The sequence below is a fragment of the Astyanax mexicanus genome, unplaced genomic scaffold (assembly GCF_023375975.1).
Source record: "Astyanax mexicanus isolate ESR-SI-001 unplaced genomic scaffold, AstMex3_surface scaffold_32, whole genome shotgun sequence".
NCBI lineage: Eukaryota > Metazoa > Chordata > Actinopteri > Characiformes > Acestrorhamphidae > Astyanax > Astyanax mexicanus.
The window spans coordinates 4,928,773-4,956,362 of NW_026040042.1; the positions used below are offsets into that span (position 1 = coordinate 4,928,773).

At 41.0% G+C, this 27,590-nt stretch overlaps 2 protein-coding genes across 3 annotated transcripts in view; both read left to right on the forward strand.

Moving 5' to 3' along the window:
* LOC125789910 (protein eva-1 homolog B-like) overlaps positions 1-27,590 on the forward strand; it is a 361,643-nt gene that overhangs the window by 260,653 nt on the left and 73,400 nt on the right. The gene's annotated exons all lie outside the window — the stretch shown is intronic.
* LOC103028681 (trafficking protein particle complex subunit 9) overlaps positions 1-27,590 on the forward strand; it is a 158,658-nt gene that overhangs the window by 28,475 nt on the left and 102,593 nt on the right. For both annotated transcript variants that reach the window (XM_049472991.1, XM_049472992.1), the window contains one exon: positions 10,560-10,703. In XM_049472991.1, the coding sequence (XP_049328948.1) occupies positions 10,560-10,703 (144 nt within the window). The remainder of the gene's footprint in view (positions 1-10,559; positions 10,704-27,590) is intronic.

Genomic DNA, 27,590 nt, shown 5'->3' on the forward strand with positions numbered 1-27,590 from the left:
GCACGTCCTCGGGGCTGCTGGATGCTGTTTGTTTGTGAAGTGCTCTTTTGGATGGTGCTGTGTGTGTGTGTGTGTGTGTGTGTGTGTGTGTTCTGTTGTTCTGAAGTGCAGGTTGACCCAGTGGACTGCCGGTTTGCTTCAGATGAGCTCTTGTTTAAAAAACCTCTCGACCTCGTGTCTCCTGCTGCTTCACTGGGTTGCGTGATCACGCATTAGGCCTGCTACTTTACTCACTACTCACTGCTCATTACTCACTACTCATTACTCACTACTCATTACTCACTACTCACTGCTCATTACTCATTACTCACTACTCATTACTCACTACTCACTGCTCATTACTCATTACTCACTACTCATTACTCACTACTCATTACTCACTACTCATTACTCACTACTCACTACTCTTTACTCACTACTCTTTACTCACTACTCTTTACTCACTACTCTTTACTCACTACTCATTACTCACTACTCACTACTCACTACTCATTACTCATTACTCACTACTCATTACTCACTACTCATTACTCACTACTCACTACTCTTTACTCACTACTCTTTACTCACTACTCATTACTCACTACTCATTACTCACTACTCATTACTCACTACTCTTTACTCATTACTCACTACTCACTACTCATTACTCACTACTCATTACTCATTACTCACTACTCTTTACTCACTACTCATTACTCACTACTCACTACTCACTACTCATTACTCATTACTCACTACTCTTTACTCACTACTCATTACTCACTACTCATTACTCACTACTCATTACTCACTACTCATTACTCACTACTCACTACTCACTACTCATTACTCACTACTCATTACTCACTACTCATTACTCACTACTCTTTACTCACTACTCACTACTATAGTCATGCATTAGAACATCATCCATCTGACTGTAACATCTAAAATCAGGGAAATACGCTGCTCTGCATCCAGTATGAATCTAGATTTTTGTAGTTTGTGAGTAGCAAGAGTTTATTAGGTACTTTTTCTCCAGTATGAATCTACATTGTGTGTAGTGTGACAGTAATAACTATTTGTTAGGTAATTTTGTCCAGTATGAATCTAGATTTTGTGTAGTTTGTGTGTAGTAAGAGTTTATTAGGTACTTTGTCTCCAGTATGAATCTACATTGTGTGAAGTCTGACAGTAATAACTGTTTGTTAGGTCATTTTGTCCAGTATGAATCTAGATTTTGTGTAGTTTGTGTGTAGTAAGAGTTTATTAGGTATTTTCTCCAGTATGAATCTACATTGTGTGTAGTCTGACAGTAAAAACTGTTTGTGCATAAAAGTACTTTCACAACATCACATCTGCACCAGCTATAAAATAGGAGTCATGCCGAAATATAGTCATGCGTTAGAATATCATCTATCTGACTGTAACATCTAAAATCAGGGAAATACGCTGCTTTGCATCCAGTGTGAATCTACATTTTGTGTAACTTGAGGGTAATAACTGTTTGCAATTTGGTAATTTGTCTCCAGTATGAATCTGTATTGTATGTAGGTTGTCTGTTGGGTCATTTTCTCTATTATGAATTTAGATTGTATGTAGTTTGATTGTAGTAACTGTTTGTTGTTCTCCAGTATGAATCTAGATTAGTGTAATTTCAGTGTAATAACTGTTTTTAAGGCCATTTTTTTCCAGTGTGAATTAGGCCTGGACAATATTTCGATATCGGTATTTATCGCGATAAGAAATGTTTGTAACAGTGATATCATTTTTGTGGCATATCGATATTTATTATTCACAGACAGGCGTTTTTTAGCGGCGTCAGTTCACTGCAGCGCTGAATACAATCAGACTCCGTAGCCGGTCTACGTCAGTGCGTGATGACTCAATCATACAGGCACGTAGCCAGATAAGCTAGGCTAGGCTAGGCTAGGCTAGACCTTGGTCTGCTCCGCTCCGGTCTGCACCTAAAATCTCCCGCGATAAAGCGAAACCCACCCTAACCGAGCGGATCTCGGCTGCGCTCCGTACCTAAAATCCACCCGCGATGAAGCGAAACCCACCCTAACCGAGCGGATCTCGGCTGCGTTCCGTACCTAAAATCCACCCGCGATGAAGCAAAACCGACCCTAGCCCTAGCAGAATGCACCTGAGTGCACCTGACGCTTCCACAAGTGATTAAACAGAATAAATAGTTGAGTTGCAGGTCTAATTCAGTGGTTCGGCGTTCAAATGTTTGATAAACTTCAGACTTCAGCTTGCTCCAAATTGTTCCGGAGAGTGGAGCCGACTATCAACGGTAATACATCTGTTCCTCCACCTCAAGCAGATTCACTACACACAATATCTTCCTTATTCTGGCTAAAACACTTTTGTAGTTTATGTTGTATCTAATTTAATTATTTATAGTTGATAAAGCCTATAGGTTTGCTTATTATTAAGAAGCTCTGCCTCTGTTGTAATGTAAAGTTATTTATTTTGGTAATAGGTATATAGGTTATAGGTTTATGTTTGACAGGGATGTCATGTTTTTATTTTGCTACATGCAGCATTGATTTATTTTGACCATTTTTTATTTCTAAAGTATTTCTAAAGTTTTTGTGAGAGGAGGCTTTAAAGACTTTCAGACAGTAGTGTACAGATTTCCATTGCAGGGATTCTTAGCAGTTTTTCTGAGGCCTTCAAAGTATTTATATTGATATCGAAATTATATCGTATCGACCGAAATTAAGGAATATAACGTGATATACATTTTGGCCATATCGTCCAGCGCTAGTGTGAATCTACATTGTGTGTAGTCTGACAGTAATAACTATTTGTTAGGTAATTTTGTCCAGTATGAATCTAGATTTTGTGTAGTTTGTGTGTAGTAGGGGTTTATTAGGTACTTTGTCTCCAGTATGAATCTACATTGTGTGAAGTCTGGCAGTAAAAACTGTTTGTTAGGTCATTTTGTCCAGTATGAATCTAGATTTTGTGTAGTTTGTGTGTAGTAAGGGTTTATTAGGTACTTTTTCTCCAGTGTGAATCTACATTGTGTGTAGTGTGACAGTAATAACTATTTGTTAGGTAATTTTGTCCAGTATGAATTTAGATTTTGTGTAGTTTGTGTGTAGTAAGAGTTTATTAGGTACTTTTTCTCCAGTGTGAATCTACATTGTGTGTAGTCTGACAGTAATAACTGTTTGTTAGGTAATTTTGTCCAGTATGAATCTAGATTTTGTGTAGTTTGTGTGTAGTAAGGGTTTATTAGGGACTTTTACTCGAGTATGAATCTAGATTGTGTGTAGATTGAGTGTGATAACTGTTTACTGGGTTATTTGTTTCCAGTATGAATCTACAGTTTTTAAAGTCTGACAGTGTTTCTATGGTATGAATCTGTATTGTGTGTAGGTTGTTTGTTGGGTCATTTTTCTCCAGTATGAACCTATATTGTGTGTAATTTGTGTGTAGTAACTGTTTGTTGACTCATGAGTCCCCAGTATGAATCTACATTGTTTAAAGTCTGACAGGTTTTTATTTTTCAGTATGAATCTAGATTGTGTGTAGTCTGACAGAATCTAGATTGTGTGTAGATTGAGTGTGATAACTGTTTACTGGGTTATTTGTTTCCAGTATGAAGCTACAGTTTTTAAAGTCTGACAGTGTTTCTATGGTATGAATCTGTATTGTGTGTAGGTTGTTTGTTGGGTCATTTGTCTCCAGTATGAATCTATATTGTGTGTAGGTTGAATGTAGTAAATGTTTGTTGAGTATTTTTTTAAGTATGAAACTATATTGTGTGTAGGTTGAGTATAATAACTGTTTGTTGGGTCATTTTTATCCGGTATGAATCTACATTGTTTGAAATCTAAATTTTTTTCCAGTATGAACCTATATTGTGTGTAATTTGTGTGTAGTAACTGTTTGTTGACTCATGAGTCCCCAGTATGAATCTACATTGTTTAAAGTCTGACAGTTTTTTCTCCAGTATGAATCTATATTGTGTGTAATTTGTGTGTAGTAACTGTTTGTTGACTCATGAGTCCCCAGTATGAATCTACATTGTTTAAAGTCTGACAGTTTTTTCTCCAGTATGAATCTAGATTGTGTGTAGTCTGACAGTAATAACTGTTTGTTGGGTCATTTTCTTTTCAGTGTGAATCTGCATTGTTTGATGTCTGACAGTTTCTCCAGTATGAATCTAGATGGTGTGTAGTCTGACTAACAGTAATAATTGTTTGTTGGGTAATTTCTCCAGTATCCAGTATGAATCAGTCATACAGCATGTATATGTTTCATACTGTATTGTCTGATGGTAGGAACCGTATGTAGATTTTGTAATCCAGTATGAATCTACAGTGTGATTCTGATGCAATCAGAGAGTTTAGTGGATTAGCTGGAGATTCAGTAGAGATATTGATTATTGATCGGTTCCTCTTTTCTCTTTACCTCTAAATTACAACCATGCAGAAGCCTCTGTAAATTACATTATTATTAATATTGTTTTTTAATCCACTATATACAGACTGATAGTAAAAAGTGTAGGGCGTTTTTTTTTGATCCAGTATGATCTTTCTCTCCCTCTCTTTCTCTCTATCTATGTCCCTTTCTCTTTTACTCTCTCTATCTCTCGTTTTCTCTCTATCTCTCTCTCTCTCTCTTTCTCTGTGTCTGTATCTCTCTCCCGCTTTTTTCTCTCTTTTTCTCTCTCTCTCTTTCTTTTTCTCTCTCTCTCTCTCTGTCTCTACCTCTCTCACTTTCTTTTTTTCTCTCTCTCTCTGTTTCTCTCTTCTCTCTCTCTCTCTCTCTCTCTCTCAGTCGGCTGAGACAACAGGGAGCAGCAGGACAAATGGAAGAGTAAATGGGTTTTTAATTGGCTGGGGAATTCTCTCTCTCAGCTTTCAATTATTGAGGGAGACGGAGAGGAAGAAAGAAAGACAGAGTGACAGACAGGCAGAGAGGAATAACATGATGGAGAGAGAGAGAGAGACTGAACTGTTAGAGTTTAAGTAATGTTTTGGAACTGTGGGTCTAATTAAGTTGGTCTGCTATTGTCAGAATTAATTACAGTGATCTGTAATTGCATATTAATGCTCTAACGACATAAACGCTTAAACAGCTGATTCAATAAAGCCCCCGAAACAGTCAGCGCTCTCACAAACCAGTTAATGGGGCTAGTTACTGGTGCAGGATTAGAGAAAAAATGAAGGTCAGTCAATTCGGAAAAGAAGAATTTTATTGCAAACGTAAAAAAGACTAACAAAAACGCTATGATGAAACTGGCACTCATCAGGAGCGCACCAGGAAAGGAAGAACAAGAGTTTCCTCTGTTCTACAGGATAAGTTTATCAGAGTTACCAGCCTCAAAAAATGCAAGTTAAAAGAATTCTGGTTTGTGTGACTACATGATTCCTTATGTGTGATCACCTCAGTATTCATTTTTTTGAAATGTAGGAACAAATATAATACGTTAAAACATTGAATAAGAAAACTTTTGACATCTGTGCTCCTGTTTTAACAACACAGCAAATAGAAAATAAGAAATCATAATGGATCTTATATGTCCACGCTGATGTGCTCTTGTTCAGTACAGTACATGGCTCTGCTGTGGGAAAGATGGCGATGTCACCATCACTAGAAAGCTGAGTATAGTGTCGACAGGTCTAAAACCCCTTATGAAACTGTGCTCATCTGGAATTATTGGAATAATTTATTATAATAACTCCATCCAGAAGATTTCGTCATCCAACACCAGTACCTCACTGATGCTGTTGTGAGGCTGAATGCAGTGGAATCCTCCTCACAGCAATGTTCAGATGTTCCAGTTTCTAGTGAACAGTGTGTTCAGTAGAGGAGAGTGTTAGTGCAGTACAGGATACTAAACTCTCTATTAATAGCCTTAAATTTCAGTAGAATCTGTACCGTACTGTCTGTTCGTGGGCGGATGTGGCCCGGCCGGTTCTGGACCGTACTGGACCGTGTGTGTGTGTGTGTGTGTGTGTGTGTGTGTGTAGGACGGTTCAGTGTGAGCTGGAGCGTCCGAATAGATTCAGCTTTAAGACTGACAGCAGAGAACGCCTGCTCGTCCTACGTGATGCAGTTTTTAGGACTGTGTGTGTGTGTGTGTGTGTGTGAGAGAGAGATATTTTGGAGTGTGAGGTGTGTGAGTGTGTGTGTTTTGGCATGGAGTGTGTGTGCATGAGGAAAAAAATAGAGATTTGGAAGCAGTTGGTTTGTGTGTGTGTACAGTGTAGAGGAAAGTGTGTGTGTGTGTGTGTGTGTGTGTGTGTTCTTGATCCTGTCAGTATGGTGCAGACTGATAGCTTAACAGCTTCACAGATGCCTTTATCATCTCGCTAAAGCTAATGGGATTCTCCCTCAAACACACACACACACACGCACACTCACTCACACACACACACACACACACACACACACACACACACAGAGAAGAACATATGGATGAAGATGCTTGTCTTCAGGCGGAGGAGTGGTTAAAACAATGTCAGAGAGAGAGGAGGTGATGGTGGTGATGGTGATAGTGATGATAATAATGATGGTGGTGATTGTGATGATGGTTGGGATGGTAATAATGGTGATGATGATGGTGATTATGGTTGTGATGGTGATGATAATGGTGATGAGGGTAAAGTTGATGATAGTGATAGTGATGATAGTGATCTGTCTGCAATATTCCAGGAAATTCAATGTCTACAACATCTTGCAAACCATTCAGGCTACAACATTTTTCGATAAACCACAATGTTCCACAAACCTCCACGTCTACAACATCTTTCAAACTATTCAGTCCAAACCACCGCTTCTACAGTGTTCTGTGAACGTCCCCTTTTACAACATTCCATTAATGTCCACTTCTATAACTTTCTGTAAACATCCACTTTGTACAACATTATGCAAACTTCCACTTCTACAACATTTGGTAAACCTCCATTTCTACAACATTCTGTAAACCTCCATCTCTTCAACATTTCTTAAACCTTTACTTCTACAACAATCCATAAGCTTCTCTTCTACAATGTTCCATAAACCTCTACTTCTACAACATTCCTAAAACCTCCACTTCTACAAAATTCCTTAAACCTCCACTTCTACAACATTCCTTAAACCTCCACTTCTACAACATTCCTTAAACCTCCACTTCTACAACATTCCTTAAACCTCCACTTCTACAACATTCCTTAAACCTCCACTTCTACAACATTCCTTAAACCTCCACTTCTACAACATTCCTTAAACCTCCACTTCTACAACATTCCTTAAAGCTCCACTTCTACAACATTCCTTAAACCTCCACTTCTACAACATTCCTTAAACCTCCACTTCTACAACATTCCTTAAACCTCCACTTCTACAACATTCCTTAAACCTCCACTTCTACAACATTCCTTAAACCTCCACTTCAACAATATTCCTCAAACCTCCACTTCTACAACATTCCTTAAACCTCCACTTCTACAACATTCCTTAAACCTCCACTTCTACAATATTCCTCAAACCTCTACTTCTACAACATTCCTTAAACCTCCACTTCTACAACATTCCTTAAAGCTCCACTTCTACAACATTCCTTAAAGCTCCACTTCTACAACATTCCTTAAACCTCCACTTCTACAACATTCCTTAAACCTCCACTTCTACAACATTCCTTAAACCTCCACTTCTACAACATTCCTTAAACCTCCACTTCTACAACATTCCTTAAAGCTCCACTTCTACAACATTCCTTAAAGCTCCACTTCTACAACATTCCTTAAACCTCCACTTCTACAACATTCCTTAAACCTCCACTTCTACAACATTCCTTAAACCTCCACTTCTACAACATTCCTCAAACCTCCACTTCTACAACATTCCACAAACCTCCACTTCTACAACATTCCACAAACCTCCATGTCTACAACATCTTTCAAACTATTCAGTCCAAACCACCGCTTCTACAGTGTTCTGTAAACGTCCCCTTTTACAACATTCCGTTAACGTCCGCTTCTATAACATTCTGTAAACATATTTCTACAACATTTCTACTTCTACAGCGTTCCATAAACTTCCATGTCTACAACATCTTTCAAACCATTTAGCCTACAGTATCCCATAAACCACAATACAATTTTTCTATGAACCACAATGTCTGCAGTGTTCCTTAAACCTCCACTTCTACAACGTTACATAAACCATAGATCTAATCTGAAACATAAGGAATTTGCAGTAAACCTCTATATATCGAACATTCAGTGAACCTTCGTATACTGAACATCCAGTAGACGTTGTGGTGGTGTGCGGTGGGTAATCGGGGACAGGCGGTGGTGTGTTCTGGGTTGTGCAGAGAGACGGTGGATGGGGGTTATTTTTAGCAGGAACACTTTTTCTCTGCAGCTGTAAGAACAGTAGCTTAGGTGGGATTTGCATTAATTGGGGTGTGGATGACGGGTGGATGACGGGTGGAGAGTGAGGGCTGGTGGAGCAGTCGTGTGTTGGTGTGACGGTGATGATGGCTGACTGACAGCGCGCTCACGAGTCGTGATTTAAACCCTCCAGATCAGTCCCGGCCCTGCGGAGAGCTTATTAACACAACACCACGTTAACCACCCGGCCTTACCGCTTCATACACACACAAGATTCATAACCCTGCTATTATATACTGCTGGTGTTCTGCAGAACAAAAATCTCTATACAAAACCAGTTTATACATTATTTTAAAATGTTCTGTATTGGGGATTAATACCAAAATTAGGCAAACTATAACAACATTTTGTAAACCTCCACTTCTACAACATTCCTTTAACTTCCACCTCTACAACATTGTGTAAACCACAATAATTACAATGTATCATAAACCACATTAAACCTCCACTTCTATAACATTACATAAACCTCAACTTCTTCAATATTATGTGAACTTCCACTTTTACAACATTCCTTAAACCTCCACTTCTACAACATTACAAAAACCTCCACTTTTCCAGTGTTCAGAAACCCCCACTCCTACAACATTACTGAAACCTTTACCTCTACAACATTCTGTAAACCTCCATTTCTACAATAATTCCTGACTTTCACTTCTACAACATTGCGTAAACCACAATAATTAACATTTACCATAAACCACAATCTCTGCAATGTTACTAAAACCTCCATTTTTATAACATTACATAAACCTCAACTTCTTCAATATTACATGAAACCTCCACTTTTACAACATTCCTTAAACATTGTCTTACAAACCATTCAGTCTACAGCCCATAAACCACAATAACTACAATTTTCCCATTTCCAAACCTTCATTTCTTTGTTTTATTAATGTTCATTAACATTTCATAAACTTCCACATCTACAACATCCCTTAAACCTCACTAACTTTATGAATTTGAAGTTAACCTCCATTTATTGAACCTCTTATAACATTCCAAAAACATCCATTTCTGCAATATTACATAAACCTCTACTTCTATAACATTCTGTAAACCTCCAATTCTTCATTACGAAATCCTTTATTTTCTACATTTCCTGCAGTGTTCCTTAAAGCTCCACTTCTATAACATTCCAAACATTCCATTCACTTCTACAATATTACGAAAACCTTCAATTCTCCAATGACCAGAAACCCCCACTCCTACAATATTCTAAAAACCACTTCTACAACATTACCTGACTTTCTCTGATGTCATGGAATGTTCTGTGATGTATGTTCTCTGATGTCACAGAATGTTCTCTGATGTCACGGGATGTTCTCTGATGTCACAGAATGTTCTCTGATGTCTCTTGTGATGGTCTCTCATTTGTTGTATTGTTTATTTTAGTGATTTTCATTATATTAAAATGTTCTGTATTGTAGATTAATACTAAACTCATTCAGACTATTAAGAAAGACATATGGAATTATTTAGAATATGTTTTATATTTTAGATTTTTTATTAAGTAGCTCCTCTTGATCAGTTTCACTCATCTCTGCTGGATTTTCTCAGTCAGTTTTATGAGGTAGAGTCTCCTGGAATTCAGGCTTTCAGTTAACAGCTGTGCTGAACTCATCAAGAGTTAATTACTTGAATTTCTTGTCTCTTAATAATGTGTTTGAGAGCATCAGTTAAAGTAAAGTAGTGAAGAGGTAGAGTTACAGGTATACAGTGAATAGTGAATATTTGAGTAATGTTCTAATCCAGATTATGAGACGCAACAACTACTCAACTAAGTAAAGAAAAATGACTAAGAAAAATGAAGGTCAGTCAATCCAGAAAGAAGAATTTCAAGAACTTAGAAATAATCTTCAAGTGCATTAACTGTACCATAGTAATGTTATAATGATGAAACTGGCACTCACCAGGATCGCCCCAGGAAAGGAAGAGCAAGAGTTTCCTCTGTTGTACAGGATAAATTCATCAGAGTTACCAGCCTCAGAAACCACAAGTTACAGTTAACACTTTTAAGTTACTACATGATTCATTATGTGTTCCTTATGAGTCTGGATCACTTTACTATTCCTTTACTATGTAGGGAAAAAAATAGTTTTTGGAAATGTATGAAGGTCTTATTATTTTTCTCTTTTCTTTTTGTGTGTGTGTGTGTGTGTGTGTGTGTAGGTACTCACCGTGGCTGGGCTGCAGTACAGATGCGGTTGCTGCATGAGCTAGTGTATGCGTCTCGTCGAATGGGGAACCCCGGCCTCTCCGTGCGTCACCTGTCCTTCCTGCTGCAGACCATGCTGGACTTCCTGTCTGACCAAGGTCTGACTTCCTTCATAATCTACACTCATTTTACTGCTACTCACATATTCTATCCTCCCTCAAACCACATTAATACCTTAAGATTTTAACACATATAAAGACATATCTATAGGCTAACGGTTAACTGTGCACCGTGCAGCTTGATTTAGGTTGTGCCGGTGTGTCTTTGCTGTCGTAACGACGGGAAAAGTGTACCTTGTGCATCTTGAAACACGCAAAAGGCATGTACTATTTCTATTAATTTTGGGTGTGGTTAATTTTGGGAGTTACGTGAAATAAACCAATCAGTGTGTCACTTTCTCATCATTCCCTTTAAGAGCCAGGTGAGCTCTGACTTTGGCAGATTGCTATTTTAATGGTGCAGCTACCTCTACGTGACCAACGCTTCTCAGCAGAGGAAACTGACCTGCTTGTTCACGCTCATTCATTCAGTTTACTTTTGATGTAAAAGATCAAGGTTTGTGCACTGCTGCATGTTCTTGTGTGTATAACAAGCAACAATTTACTGCCAAGATAGCAATGAACATCTGACTGTTGACATCTGTCTAGGTTGTATTCAGTCAGTGGAGCTCACTCTGATTTTCGCTGTCAAGATAGCAATACACCAGTGTGTACACTGTGTGAAATTGCCTTTTTACAACCACTTAGAACCACTCAAGAACCCACCTGAGACACCTGGGATAACATATCAACTACAAAGCAACTCTGTAGCAACCGTTTAAAAATATCATAGCAACCACCTGAGACACCTGGGATACCACAGCAACTATGAAACAACTCTGTAGCAACCACTAAGTAACCTCATAGCAACCGTCGAGACACCAGGGTAACCGCAGCAACTATGAAGCCACTCTGTAATAACACTTAGTAACCTTATAGCGACCACCAGAGACACCTTGGACACCACAGCAACTATGAAACAACTCTGTAGCAACTGCTTAGTAACCTCATAGCAACCACCTGAGACACCTGGGACACCACAGCAACTGCCTAGCAGCCACATCGCAACTACGAATCAACTCTGTAGCAACTGCTTAGTAACCTCTTAGCAACCGCCTGAGGCAACAGGGATAACACAGCAACTATGAAACAACTCAGTAGCAACCACTTAGTAACCTTATAGCAACCACCTGAGACACCAGGGATACCACACCAACTGCCTTTCAGCCACATTGCTAGTACGAATCAACTTTGTAGCAGCAACTTAGTGACCTCATAGCAACCACCTCAGACACAGGAGCAACCACACAATTTAGTAAACTCACAGCAACCACCTTAGACACCGGAGAAACCACACAATTTAGTAACCTCATATCAACCACCTCAGACACCTGGGAAAATACAGCAACTATAAAACAGCTCTGTAGCAACCTCTTAGTTTTCTCATAGCAATGTTTCGAGACACTGGGGATACCACAGCAACTGCCTAGCAACCACTTAAGACACCTGGGAAACCACAGCAATTACAAACCAACCTGATACTGTCACTTATTAATCTCATAACAAAAACCCTGGTATACCACAGCAACTGCCTAGCAGCCACATCGCAACTATGAATCAATTCTGTAGCAACCATTTACTAACCACATAGCAACCACCTGGCAACATCATGGAAAATCTTTTAACATCATTTACAACCATATCAACCACCTAGCAACAGAATAGCAACCATGTTGCAATACCATAGCTGTCGTCTAGGAACTACGTAACTATAGTAGCCCCATAGCAACCACCCAGTTAATGTCCTATAAGTGTAAAGAGAGAGAACGTGTAAATGAAATAGTTAACGGTCAGTGTGTGCACACTTCCAGTTACACACTCACTCTCTGCTGCAGGCAGTGCTTGACTTCCTCAGACCAAGGTCTCTTCTTCAACACACACACACACACACACACACTCATATAATTCAGTGCACTGGTTTGACACAGGCTGTCTCTCAGCGTGAAGAAAGCAGAGTCAGCTATAAAACACACTCCTCAGAGAGAGACTGACAGGCAGGGTACAGTCTCACACACCTGCAGCTCAGTGTGACGCTCACTTTCACTCTCTCTACACTCTCACACAGTGCTGGGGTTTATGTACTTTTGCTTTTATGCACGTCTCAATGGATTTAAAATTATTTATTTTAAATGATTATGATTTTAAATGTAGATTTTTAGTGTTAATTCTAAATATTGCAATAAACAGTTAGGAATTATTGCATTGTTTTTACCCAATACTTCCACTTTAACTGGCTCAAATGTAATGGAACAATCTAAAATATAATCATCATTAAAACTAATTTTAATACATGGATTAAATCATGTGTCTGTCTGTCTTTAAAAACCTTATTATTTATTTGGATAAAAGTATTGACCTCTATTATAGGAGTGTATCCTGCTTTTCTTTAACTTACAGTCTATGTCCTAGATTTTTTTGCTCGTAGCTGTGAGGATTTGATTGCAATCAGCCACATCGTAACTACGAATCAACTCTGTAGCAACCGCTTAGTAATCTCATAGCAACCACCTGAGACGACTGCCTAGCAGCCACATCGAAACTAGTAACTTCATAACTAGTAACTTCATAGCAACCACCTGTAACACCTGGGATGCCACAGCAACTGCCTAGCAACCACATCGTAACTACGAATCAACTCTGTAGCACACGCTTAGTAATCTTATAGCAACCACCTGAGACACCTGGAACACTTTAGCAAGTGCCTTTCAGCCACACCATGACTCTGAATTAACTCTGTAGCAACTGCTTAATAACCTCATAGCATCCACCTAAGACAACTGCCTAGCAACCACATTGAAACTACGAATTAACTCTGTAGTAACCCCTTAGTAATCTCATGGCAACCACCTGAGACATCTGGGATACCTCAGCAACCGCCTAGCAGCCACATCATAACTACTAATCAACTCTGTAGCAACCGCTTAGTAACCTCATAGCAATCACCTGAGACGACTGCCTAGCAACCACATCATAACTACGAATCAACTCTGTAGCAACTGCTTAGTAACCTCATAGCAATCACCTGAGACGACTGCCTAGCAGCCACATCGTAACTATAAATTAACTCTGTAGTTACAGTTTAGTAATTTTCATAGCAACCACCTGGGACACCTGGAAAACTTCAGCAAGTGCCTTTCAGCCACACCATAACTCTGACTTAACTCTGTAGTAACTGCTTAATAACCTTATAGCAACCACCTAAGACAACTGCCTAGCAACCACATTGCAACTACGAATTAACTCTGTAGTAACCCCTAAGTAATCTAATAGCAACCACCTGAGACATCAGGGATTCCTCAGAAACCGCCTAGCAGCCACATCGAAACTACAGATCAACTCTGTAGCAACCGCTTAGTAACCTCATAGCAACCACCTGTGACAACTGCCTAGCAGCCACATCGTAACTATGATTCAACTCTGTAGCAACCGCTTAGTAATCTCATAGCAACCACCTGAGACGACTGCCTAGCAGCCACATGGTAACTACTAATTAACTGTGTAGCAACCGTTTAGTAATCTCATAGCAACCACATGAGAAAACTGCCTTGGAGCCACATCATATTTACGAATCAACTCTGTAGCAACTGCTTAGTAACCTCATAACAACCACCTGAGACGACTGCCTAGCAACCACATCGTAACTACTAATCAACTCTGTAGCAACCGCTTAGTAATCTCGTTAATTTAGCTCAGAAAACAGTTAGCATCTTAGCTTAGCAGTTAGCTGTTATGCTAAATCAAAAGCCCCAGGTTTATGTAAAGATGTTCACTAATAATAATACAGAACCTCTTTTTTTATTGTACTTTGATTATTATAAATCATTTTTGTACTTTACTAAATAAACTTTCAATCGGATGCGGTTTTCATTTTCCAGCAGGACTTGGCACACTGCCCACACTGCCAAAAGTACCAATAGGTCTTAGTTATATAATATTCTAATTTTCTGAGACACTAATTTTTGGGTTTTAATTGGCTGCAATCCATAATCACAACAATAAAATAAATAAACACTTAAAATAGATCACTCTGTGTTTAATACATCTATATAATATACGAGTTTACATTTTTTAAACTGAATAACTGAAATAAAGTAACTTTTGAGTGATATTCTAATTTTTGAGTTGCGCTAGTATTGTGTATCTTTAATGTTTTTTTTTCTCTTTGATTCCTTGGCAGGTGTGTATTGTCCGATATGTTGTGGATGTGCCCTGTAATCCCCTCACACACACACAAACACACACACACACTCTGGCTCTGTTATCTGTGGTTTATTCAGCCCTGTCAGACCTGCTGTATTCTCAACAGAGCGTCTCACCTGCAGATCCCGCCTCCTCCCTCATCTCCTCGTTTGCCCTCTGCCGGCCGCCCACCGCTGAGCCGGGTTGAGCCGAGCTCAGGGTCACGTGACCCTAATTCACCCTCTCCTGCTGATCTGAGTCTGTGCTGAGGAGCGCCGGTACAATCCCCTGAAGCCCGGAGTGTGAGGTAGAACACAGAGACACACAGGCTGATTGAAGTCGGTTCAGAAGCAGTGCGCTCTGGGTAAATCCGGCCCACCCAGAGCGAGCCAGGCCAATTATCCTCCCCGGGATCCCCGAGTACTCTGCCAAGAGGCGGCCGGGGGGACTGTTCATTGTTCCTCTCATTTTTCCATTTGAAAGGTTCTTTTTGTTATTTTTGCTGATAAATCAGAGTGCTTTGTGTTCAGAGTATTTAAAGATGAGTCCTGGCTTTTGCTAGAACCTCAATAAGAGATGAATAATTATACGTACAGTTTGGTCTGCAGTTTAAGTGCATTTTCTGCACCAAGCTTCATGTTTTACCTTTGTAACATTGTTTTGTACGCTTAGTTTTGGTTTCACACTGCAGTTTAGTGATAGATCACACTAAACAACCTTTACATAGGACAGAAAGTAAGAAAATTTGTATTCGGTAGTTTGTTTCTTTATTGTATCATTTGTGGGAGGAGCGATAGAGCTGAGTATGTGGGTTTTGCCCATGAAAAATTTGCCAAATGTTCTCTGCCAATGCCGAGCATCTTATTATTCTGACATTGACTCGTTTGGTGTTTTGGTGTTTGAGGATCTTCTTGGGGTTTTGTCTTTTTGGGGTTTTACCTTCTCTGTTGAAGAGAGGAGGTGTAAAATGCACTTTTGTTCTAGTAAAACATGATAAAAAGTTCTTACCTTTGATGAATAGCACACCTCCGCTCTCCCACAGCGTTCAGAGATCCAGAAATTTAAACAGTTTGTCCAAACACCCTTCAGACTGGGTGATACGGGGCATAATTTACCCTGATAAATCACTTTTTACACCGTTATCCAGCTCAAAGTAGCTCCACACCTTCTTGCTAGAATCCGGAGAGTCCGGACATTTAAAACGAGGCATTAATAACTTAAAAAGTGCACAAGAAGCTTATTAAAACCTGTTTATATCCTATAATACTAGCTTCAGCTCCAAGTGCCGGCATTACTCCTGGCACCGGCTGATACACTATACTCTACTCTGGGGCATTACTCGTGATACACACTCGTGATATGGCGGGTGCATCCTAAAAGAATCTTTAAAATGTGCTAAATAAGTAACTAAAGGCAACTTGTCTGAACCATTCAACTGTCCTTGGACTTTAGATTAGATTGTAGACTGTAGATTATCTTTGACCCCTGGTGATATGTTGGGACATGTTGGGGCATTACATTTGACCTGTAGTTTGTACCTCATGAACCCCTTAAGATCCCAGTTCGAGAGCCATGGCTATCCAGATCATGCAAGGTCTAGCGGATGCATCCTTAAAGAGGCTTAAAATGTCTAAAACTAAAGGAAAATTGTCTGGACCATTCAATACTTTTTAGACTTCTGAATTATGAGTGTTCTAAAAACTTTGAATGGTGCTGTAGATTATCTTTGACCCCTGGCGATCTGTTGGGGCATGTTGGGGCATTAGTAGTGATAGGAGTGGGCTGAGTAATTGGCCTTTCAAACTGGGGAGAAAATTAGGTACAATTTGGTAAGGTAAATAAGCCTTAAGACTGTTATGTTCCCTAAAAAACACTCAAGATACCAGTTTGAGAGCCATGGATATCCATATCAAGCAAAGTATAGCAGATTGCTAATTAAAGGAAACCGGCTTGTCTAGACCATTCAACACTCCTTAGACTTCTGAATTGTGGATGTTCTGAACATTTTGAATGGTGCCGTAGATCATCTTTGACCCCTGGTGACCTATTGGAGCATGTTGGGGCTTTTCTAATAAAAAGTCCTGAGGAGTGCGCTGGGTAATTGGCCTTCCAAATTGGGCAGAAAATGGAATAAACCTTAAAAAAAAAAAAGGCAAAGGAGACTCAAGAACATTATAACCATTATTACCAAGATGGCAAAAGATAGGCCACAAAAGTAAGAAGTGTTCTTCAATGTTTGACCTGTAGTGTGTACCTCACTAAAACCTTAAGATCCTAATTTGAGACCCAAGCAAAGTAGAGCAGATGCATCCTAATGTGCTAAAATTTCTAACTAAGGGAAGCTGGAATACCTAAACCATTTAACTGTCCTTAGGTTTCTGAATTGTTGGTGTTCTAAAAACTTTTAATGGTAGTGTAGATCATCTTTGACCCCATGTAATCTGTTGTGGCATGTTGGGGCATTACTAGTGATTGGTCCTAAGGGGTGCTCTTGGTAATTGAGCTTCCGAATTGGGATGAAAATCGGATACAAATTTAAAAACAAGGTAAAGAACCCTTAAGAACATTAAAACCATTGTGAGAGCCATGGCTATCCAGATGCATCCCAAAACGATTGATCGACCAACCCAACCCAACCCAACCCAACCCAACCTACCTCAATCGATCAACTGATTGATTAGCCCAGGCCACACTAGTTGGTGTTGTTCTAAAATGTTTGACCATGAATGTTTACCTCATAAACCCCTGAAGATCCCAGTTTGAGAGTCATGGCTATCCAGATCAAGCAATGTTGGTGGGTGCAAGCCAACTTGCCTTGACCCTTTGACTCTTTTTGGACTTCTGAATCATGGGGAACGCTAGTGTAGATCATCGAGTTCTGGTGGTCAGGGATCTGTGTTTTTGGAGATCTGATCGAGGCCTTGTCCACTGGTTATGTATTGGTTTGAGGAGGGTGGTGTGAGTAGGAGGTGCAGTGAGAGATGGATGAAGCTTGCTGGCGGTGTTGAGCGTTGGCTCGTCAGAAAGCATACGGCGGCGGGTGAAGAACAGCGAGGGAACGTAGGCCTGCGTCTAATTAGCTATTTGTGGAGCTGTGTTTGTGGAGCTGGAGGTGTCAGGTGGGGTTATGCTGTCTGGGTGGAGCAGTGTGATAATCAGCTATTTGAAGCTGCTTTTTTCGGAGCTATTTTCTGCTAACAGTTGTGAAAGTGTGGTGAGGCGGCTGAGTGAGGCGCTTTAATTAGAAGGCATGAGGACAGTCTGGAGAGTTCCTGTGAAATCGGAGGTGTAAATTGCAGCACGGAGCTGCGCTAGCGCCGTCTTCGCTCAGGCTTTGGCGGCGATGTGAAACTCGAGGCTTTTTGAAATAGAAGTTTAGTAGCACGTTTGCTAAATCTGTGTATGTGTTAACGGAGAACACAGGAGGAACACAAGCAATAGTCTGGACGAAAACTCGGTGGTACACTGTGTAATGATACAGCAGGGCATGGGGGTCTGGGAATGTTTCTACGTTTTTTTCTTTATCTGTAAGGTTTTGCTTTATTTTTATCCTGCTTTTGTTGGTGCAATTGTCTCTACTGTCTGGCTGAGCAACTTGAACAGTTTGAATCCATGCTGCTTCTCCATCAGCAGCAGGAGTCTGAGAGAGAGAGAGAGAGTACAGTAGGTCATTCTGCTTCTCCATCAGCAGCCAGATTTTAAAAGATAGTACAGTAGATCATGCTGCTTCTCCATCAGCAGACAGAGTCTGAGAGAGAGAGAGAGAGAGAGTACAGTAGGTCATGTTGTTTTTCCATCAGCAGCCAGAGTCTAAAAGAGAGAGAGTACAGTAGGTCATGCTGCTTATTCTCCATCAGCAGCCGGAGTCCGAGAGAGAGAGAGAGAGAGTACAGTAGGTCATGCTGTTTCTCCATCAGCAGCCAGAGTCTGAGAGAGAGAGAGAGAGAGAGAACAGTAAGTCATCCTGCTTCTCCATCAGCAGCCGGAGTCTGAGAGAGAAAGAAAGTACAGTAGGTCATGCTCTTTCTCCATCAGCAGCCGGAGTCTGAGAGAGAAAGAAAGTACAGTAGGTCATGCTCTTTCTCCATCAGCAGCCGGAGTCTGAGAGAGAGAGAGTACAGTAGGTCATGATGCTTCTTCTCCATCAGCAGCCAGAGTCCGAGAGAGAGAGAGAGAGTACAGTAGGTCATGATGCTTCTTCTCCATCAGCAGCCGGAGTCTGAGAGAGAGTACAGTTAAAGTGCAATACACACCGGCGCGATACACAAAGCAGTTCAACTCAATTGAAGATTTTGCCTACATAGAAATACTGTACAACCCCGCTACAGTAAATGTAATGACTAAAATGGAACTGCATACGGATTGGATTCCTTTTTACATTAAAACCTTTTGCCATTTGTGAAACCTAGTGGATCACAGACCTACCCAATGAAAAATATGTTTTTAAACAATGAAAATGTAATTTTTGAGTTCTGTTATATCAGCCCTCCAAACACTGGATCTGTTGCTATCTAGCATTGAGGTATTAAATAGAAAAGTTCTTAAATTGAAAGCTAAATCAGGTAGGTGGTTGGTAGAGCATCTATTCCTAATAAGACTTATTAGTGCACCACTTAAGGTGGAATGGGAAATTCCAAGAACCAAGTGGAAACCGCTCAAATCTTCAGCCCTTTTGTTTTAAACCAATTTCCGCACCCAAAGCAAATGAAGTAAAGTCGTTAGCGCTGTGTGAAGTTGTGAAGTCGGTACAGTACAGTGTTCTTTTCTTATTAAAGCTAAATCTGGCCGTGAGTCCAAATGTCACAGCAAACGTAACTACAGTGAGTCAATTGAGCAAAAGTCAGATATAAATGGTCCACAAACACTCGTCCGCTGTGGCGGTAGCTGCGATTTAGCCTGGGATGCTCGGCGCTGTAGCTTAAAATGCTAGATATGGTGTTTTTCTTTGACTTCTAACTTCCTGAAAATTGAATGTTGTTACAGTGAAACCAAATTTCCTGTTGTGGAATCTATCTATCTATATTGTTCATATTATATTATTTTCTAAGTGGATGCATTCATGGATATACGTTGCTTTAACTAGGAACTCCTTTAATCCTTAGAACCCTACTGACGGATTTTCTGTCCAAAATCTCACCTTGTGTTCTCAGCTTAATTACTCAGGAATCCCTTCACACATAAACATAATCCATATATGGTTAGAAAGGGCAGAACTTACTCTTTCTAAAAATAGTGATCATATTCCAGTGCAGTAAAGCTAAATCTACAAGAAACTCATTGAGAAAAACACCTAAAAAACAATATTATTTACCTTTAGTGCTTCAAACATATTTATATGATGTTTCAAACCAAATAATATCAGTGTCACGTCTTGGCCTCGTCTCGTGTCTCTGTGTGCATTCCCCACGTGACCTGTGCTCCCCTGTGTCTCCCGTCTCAGTACTTTTCCACATGTGTTTCTAATTTGTAGCTCCACCCCTCGTTACCTGTTTCCCCAGGTGTTCATTGTTTCATGTTTAGTATAAATAGTACTTGTTAGTCTACGTTTGCTTTCGGTCTTTGCACCTTCCCCCGTTGTTTGTCTTGCCACGTTCGCTATAGTTATTTCCACGTTCTCTAGTTCTTCGTTTTGTATTTATCTCCGTTTATTCCCTGTATATTTCTAGTTTGTTTTCTTGTTTGGTTATCGGTCACGTTATTTCTAGTCACGTTTAGTTCCTGTTTGTTTCTTTGTTTATGTTGTATATATTTACGTATTTATCCCTTGTATATATTTCCTCGCCCTGTTTTGTTATTATCTGTTTCACGTTTTTTCCCTGTTTGTTTATGCACCTATTTATATCCGTTATTCCCCTGTTTGTTTATTTGTTTCTTTGTTATTTAATAAAGTCTGGTCTTACCCGCATTTACGTCCGCCTCCCGTCTGGTTCCCGCGTTACAGAAAGACCGACCTTAATTATGGACGTAGCGGGAAGATTTCTGCCGAGGTCCGGGCCGGCCATCCGCCGCCCCTCTGTCGGGATCCCGGCGCAGGAGAATCCGAGGCCTCGAGGCCGGAGAGGGCCTCGGTCTAGGCGCTCTAAGGGATCCCGAATTCCGGAGGATTTTCTTGGGGGGGCATAACCGTTGGGGCTATGGGCCTAGCCTCGAACCGCGGGGGAGGCGAGGTGGTCAGAGACGCTGGTGATGAAGACTTTTGGAACTATGTAGCTGCCGCGTCTAGTTCGGAGGACGAAGATTACCCTCCGACGCGAGCCCGCTTGCCGCTTCCTCCGGGGTCAGTTCTGCACCCGGCATTCCGATGTCCACTCGATCTCGTGGAGGAGGCCACCCTCGCCCCGAACCGATCTCCAGCAGTGCCGGTCCTCAAGACGCCGTCTTCTGTCCGCCCGCCTCCCATGGCGCGCTCCGTTTCAGCGGCTCCTCAGCTAGCTTCAGCGGCTAACCTGCTAGCTTTTCCTGCGGCTGCTGCTCCAGCCTTCTATTCGGCGGCGCGGCTAACTCCGTTAGCATCCCCTGCTACCAAGACGCTCTCCTCTTCGTCTGCTCCAGCGCTCTCCTCTCCGGCTGTAACGGCGCTCACCTCTCCGAGGGCTGCAGATCCAGCTTCCACGGCGGCCGCGCTCCGACACATCCCCTGCGCTGGACTCTACCGGCGGCTCCGCGCTTCCTACTCCAGACTCGTCCGGCAAATCAGCTGATCCAGTCCGGGTTTTCGAGTCACTCGCGGCAGCAGCAGCTGCTCTCCGCTCCAAGGTTTCCATGGTTACGGCGCTACACTCTCCTGCTCGCGCCACCCCGGAGTCTGCATACACTGCGGTGAGTTCAGCTCAAGTCTCTGTGCTTTCTTCAGCAGCCCTCATCTCCACGCAATCTCCTTCAGCCCAAGTCTCCAAGTCTGCTCCTGTGTCTGTGCCAGCGGTGCCTACCGTTCCTGTGTCTGTGCCAGCAGTGCCCACCGCTCCTGTGTCTGTGCCAGCGGTGCCCACCGCTCCTGTGTCTGTGCCAGCGGTGCCCACCGCCAATGTTCCTGTGCCAGCGGTGCCCACCGCCTATGTTCCTGTGCCAGCGGTGCCCACCGCTCCAGTGTCTGTGCCAGCGGTGCCCACCGCCTATGTTCCTGTGCCAGCGGTGCCCACCGCCAATGTTCCTGTGCCAGCGGTGCCCACCGCCAAGGTTCCTATGCCAGCGGTGCCCACCGCCTATGTTCCTGTGCCAGTGGTGCCTATCGCTCCAGCTCCGACGCCAGCCGCACCCGCCGCCGCGCCTGCTCAAGCTGCACCCGCCGCAGCGCCTGCCCAAGCTGCACCCGCCGCAGCGCCTGCCCAAGCTGCACCCGCCGCCGCGCCTGCCCAAGCTGCACCCGCCGCCGCGCCTGCCCAAGCTGCACCCGCCGCCGCGCCTGCCCAAGCTGCACCCGCCGCCGCGCCTGCCCAAGCTGCACCCGCTGCCGCGCCTGTCCAAGCTGCACCTGTCACCACACCCACGCCAGTTCCAGCTCCTAGGACTATGTTTGGCCCTAGGCCCCGTCTACCCAGGTCTGCCCCAAGGGCCCCGGACCTCAGCCCTAGAACTGTGCCCAGGCTGGCCCCACGGACCACACCACAGACTTTAGCCAGTCCTGGGCATCCCCAAGTTTATTTTGTACCCCTGTCGCTCCCTGTTCTGGTTCCTGTGTCAGTCTGTGTTCCTGTTCCTGTCTTGTCTGGTTTCTGTGTACCTGTCCCTGTAACCGTGTTCGTGTCTGTCCCGGTTAATGTTTTTGTCCCTCTTCCCTTGTCCAGTCCAGTTCAGTCTCCTGTTCTGCCCCATGTTAAGTCCCCGGTCTCGTCTCTTGTGTTTCCCGGCCTCTCCCCGCCGCCGGCCCCTGGGGTTCGTTTTTACGCGCCTCGGGAGCTGCGCGTTTAGGGAGGGGCTTCTGTCACGTCTTGGCCTCGTCTCGTGTCTCTGTGTGCATTCCCCACGTGACCTGTGCTCCCCTGTGTCTCCCGTCTCAGTACTTTTCCACATGTGTTTCTAATTTGTAGCTCCGCCCCTCGTTACCTGTTTCCCCAGGTGTTCATTGTTTCATGTTTAGTATAAATAGTACTCGTTAGTCTACGTTTGCTGTCGGTCTTTGCACCTTCCCCCGTTGTTTGTCTTGCCACGTTCGCTATAGTTATTTCCACGTTCTCTAGTTCTTCGTTTTGTATTTATCTCCGTTTATTCCCTGTATATTTCTAGTTTGTTTTCTTGTTTGGTTATCGGTCACGTTATTTCTAGTCACGTTTAGTTCCTGTTTGTTTCTTTGTTTATGTTGTATATATTTACGTATTTATCCCTTGTATATATTTCCTCGCCCTGTTTTGTTATTATCTGTTTCACGTTTTTTCCCTGTTTGTTTATTTGTTTCTTTGTTATTTAATAAAGTCTGGTCTTACCCGCGTTTACGTCCGCCTCCCGTCTGGTTCCCGCGTTACAATCAGTAAATAAAGACTCCAAAGTGTCCACAGAAAAAAGTGCTTTACCTGCTTTACTCAAACTAAAGCTAGGTGTGTGCGCACTACTTTATATAGTGTTTATTTTACTTGCACATTTTTACTTTAAGTAGTTATTTTGCACTAAACATTTTTATTTATTTAGACTAAATATTTACATTTTTGTATATAATTTTCTTTGTGTGTCCTGATTAAAATACTGAAAGGCATAGGCTGCTCTGAGTGTCAGGTTTTTAGTATCTACATGTATCCTCAAGGAGTGATTATTGATTATCAAGAAAAATAAATAACTCCGCCTGATGCTGTTTCTCCATGTATTTTATCAAAGTAATAATTAATAAACCATGTAATGAACTCAGATCATCAATATTCTTATGCTTTTAACTCATAAACACTCTAGTCTAACCATTGTTAAACATATATCTTAGGTGTGAATATATTTAAAGTCTATACATTTAAAAATAGATAAAATGTAAAAAAAAAAAAACAGGCACTTGATAAAATATTGACCAAAACATGATCAGTTCCAGGAAAATAGAACAATTCTGCTTCCTTTTAAATTTTAAATGATTATATTTTTGAGCAGCCGTATGTCTTCTGGAGTAAAAGAGATCAGGGCATGTGTCTGTCTGATATAATTACTGTGTTATAAGACCTGAAAGAGAAAAAACACACAAAACAGCCTAGAGTTCAAAGGGTTAACAGTCCAGAAAATCCAGAAATCAGGCAGAGAACGCTCTGTGAACCAGTGAAATCCATATTCCAAGACCTTTTCATCGTAGTTTCTCACTTTCTTCGTTTTGGGCGTTTCGTTCTGAACCTGAATCTTTGATTCAGATTGAGATTGAAGAGTCAAGTAGAACGGCAAATGAGTCGGTTTGATGCCGTGAAAATAAAACTAAAATACATGTAAAAAAAAACAAAAAAACACCTATTTTAAACATGCAGTACCTGAATCAAGCCTGAGAATGAGTTGGTTTGATTCAGTAATGAAAAAAAAAATTGGTGCCCAACTCTGATTCATCGCAAATTTAGCTCAGACCCTACTGGAAATATATCATAGGTTTAAGACCCAGAAACGTCAGGAAACATTTACGACTGATGTTCTTTTAAGCAAATCAGCTTCCTCCAATCTGCTCCCAAGGCCACGCCCCTGTCCTGCATGTTTCGCACCCCTAGTTCCCGGGTGCGAGTGTTAAATGTGGGTGAAATGCAGTGTGCTGCTGTGCAACGGCTGTAAAGTGTTTCTAATTCTAATTAAAGCTCACAGCTGCTCACAGTCTGCTGTTGTTTGGAGGCGTGGATGTGATTTGTCTGTGTTTGTCTGTGTGTCCAAAACCTTTTTCTCATGAATGCATCTATTCAGTGCTGACTCAGATGTGCAAATGCACACACACACAGATTGTCTAGTACAGGGGGTCCAAACTTTTTTTGTTGGGGGCCAGAAGGAGAAATATATTTGAAGTCACGGGCCACAGACTCTGTAATAAAACAAATAATGAAATATACCACTTTAAATAATACTTTTTCCTGATTATTTCATTTACACACCATTTTACTTGACTTATCTTAGACAGTGTTTTGTAAACCAAGATTTTTCAAATTGATGTTTAATTTCATGATGTCTCTTAATAATAAACTCCTTAATTACGGCAACTTTTAGACTCTTTGGCCCGTTTTTCTGCGCTAAAACTGCGCACCCTCTCCGCTTTTAGGCTCTTTGGCCCGTTTTTCTGCGCTAGAAATGAGCACCCTCTCCTCTTTTAGACTCTTTGGCCCGTTTTTCTGCACTAGAAATGCGCACTCTCTCCGCTTTTAGACTCTTTGGCCCGTTTTTCTGCACTAGAAATGCGCACTCTCTCCGCTTTTAGACTCTTTGGCCTGTTTTTCTGCGCTAGAACTGCGCACTCTCTCCGCTTTTAGACTCTTTGGCCCGTTTCTGACACCTAGCGTTCAAACTTTCAATCTCACATTATAAAAACCTGCTTAACAGCGGGCCAACTTTTATTCTATTTCTGAAATACCTCGCGGGCCACTCCAAAAAAGGAAACAGGCCGCAAGTAGCTACAGTAGAGAATTACTGCCAGTTGATGAATAGGACTCTTTGAATAAATACTTCATAGCAGTGCTCCAATTGTTAGTGCAAATTATTTTTTTGAACAGTAGAGACAAACAAAAAATGAACAGAAAATATAATTATGATAGTGTATGTATATTTTTCCAAATAATGTATGTCCTGGGTTAAAAAAAGCCTAGATAGTTCTCCTAGAAGAACTTTAATACTGTGTTTGGAGCAGGCCATAACATCAGTAATATAGAGAAGATTGAGACTAAGATAAGAAACATTAGTGGTGTAAAAAAAAGTGTTCTCCCCCTTACAGATTTCTTTTGTTTTTGCATTTTTGTCATATTTTTCCAATTATCAAACAAACTTTAATATCAGACAAATATAACATGATTAACCCAAAAAACACTTTTTAAATTATAATTTTATTTATTAAGAGGACAAAAAAACTATCCAAACCAGTCTATCCCTGTATGAAAAAGTCTTTCATATCTCTGTGGAGGAATTTAGTTCCACTCTTCTCTACAGAATTGTTTTAATTCAGACACATTGGAGGATTTTCCAGCATAAACGTCCTGTTTAAGATCATCTACAGCATCTCAATCAGACTTTAACTAGACCCTCCAAAACCTTCATTTAGTTTATTTTTTTTAAATCATTCAGAGGTGAACTTTTTGTTTGTGTGCTTTGGGTCATTGTCCTGCTGCAGAACCCAAGTAAACCTGAGCTTGAGGTCACTAAGCAACAGATGGGCGTTTTATAGTTTTACTCCAGACGACGGGACACACACCTTCCAGAAAGTTCCACTTTTGTCACGCCAGTCCAAAGAATATTTACCTAAAGTTCTGGAGATCATCAACATGTTAGTTGGTAAATGTGAGATTGGAGACCATGTTCACCCAGTCTCTCTTTCTTATTATTGAATCTTTAACACTGATCTTAACTGAGGTGAGTGAGATCCTGCAGTTCTTTAAATGTAGTTCTGGGTTCTTTTGGGATCTCCTGGATGAGTTCTTCATGCCCTTTTGGAGTAATTTTGTTCGGTCGGCCGGTCACTCCTGGGAAGGTTCACCAGTGTTCCATGTTTTTTCTCCATAAGTGAATAATAGTGAATCACTGTGCAATTACGTCTTCCTAGCAGTGTTTTAAATTCTAGTAGCTCTTTCTTGGTCAGTAGAGACAGTTACTCCAACCAAAGCAGAATAAACTCTTTTTAATACCATTGATTTATAGAAAAACAGCCACAGTATTTTTCCCCTAATAGTGTAGCTCCTGTGAATAAAAAAACAGCCTAGATAGTTCTCCTAGAAGAACTTTAATACTGTGTAGTTTTATAGAGGTCTGTAACGTTGGTGATTTAGAGAAGATTGAGACTGAGATACGGAGCGTTATGTGTCTTTGGGACTTTTATTATAGAGTTTCAGATTCAGTGCTTTATCCTGCACTTGCTTTATGAAGCTTTGGGAGTCTTTTACATCAGCTCTGAGTGTCTAGTATCTAGTCTCATCTCCTTTTTTAGAGGTTTAAGCGGTTGTTGTTTGTTGTTATCCTGGTTTGAACTGAGACTTTTTTTAGGAAGTGTATAGTTTTTCATATTAAAGCTGTTGCTGATGATACTCAAATTATTTAATTCTGTTTTACATAAAATTGGAGATTTCTAAACAATACTCAACTATTTTGAGTTAGTTGAACATTTGTGGGCACATATACTGTACTATTCACACTGAGATCTTAGAGTAGCTGTTGCCATTAACAGCTTCTTTTCTATTGGCTTCTGTCACTATCTATTTGCATACTGGGTGTGTCCAACAGTTTCTGACTAACATTTACCATCAGTGTGTAGTGATTCCCCCTGGGCTACCTTACAAATAAATCTTAATCTTAACCTCCCCTTTAGTTGTAATAACTTGATGTTTTAATTTATGATAACTCAAGTTTTCAATGCCAATTACTCATAACTTAAAAGAATTTAAGCAAAGAGGCTGCCTTAAAAAAGTTAAGTAAACTCAACTTATCCGGTCTTACAGTATAACAATAATAAAAAAGTTGAATCAACTTCCCCTTTAGTTGTAATAACCTGATGTTCTAAGTTACGCTAACTTTAGTTTTCATTACCCTTTACTTAACTTTTTTAAGGCAACCGGTTTTTTTAAAGTAAATTCAACT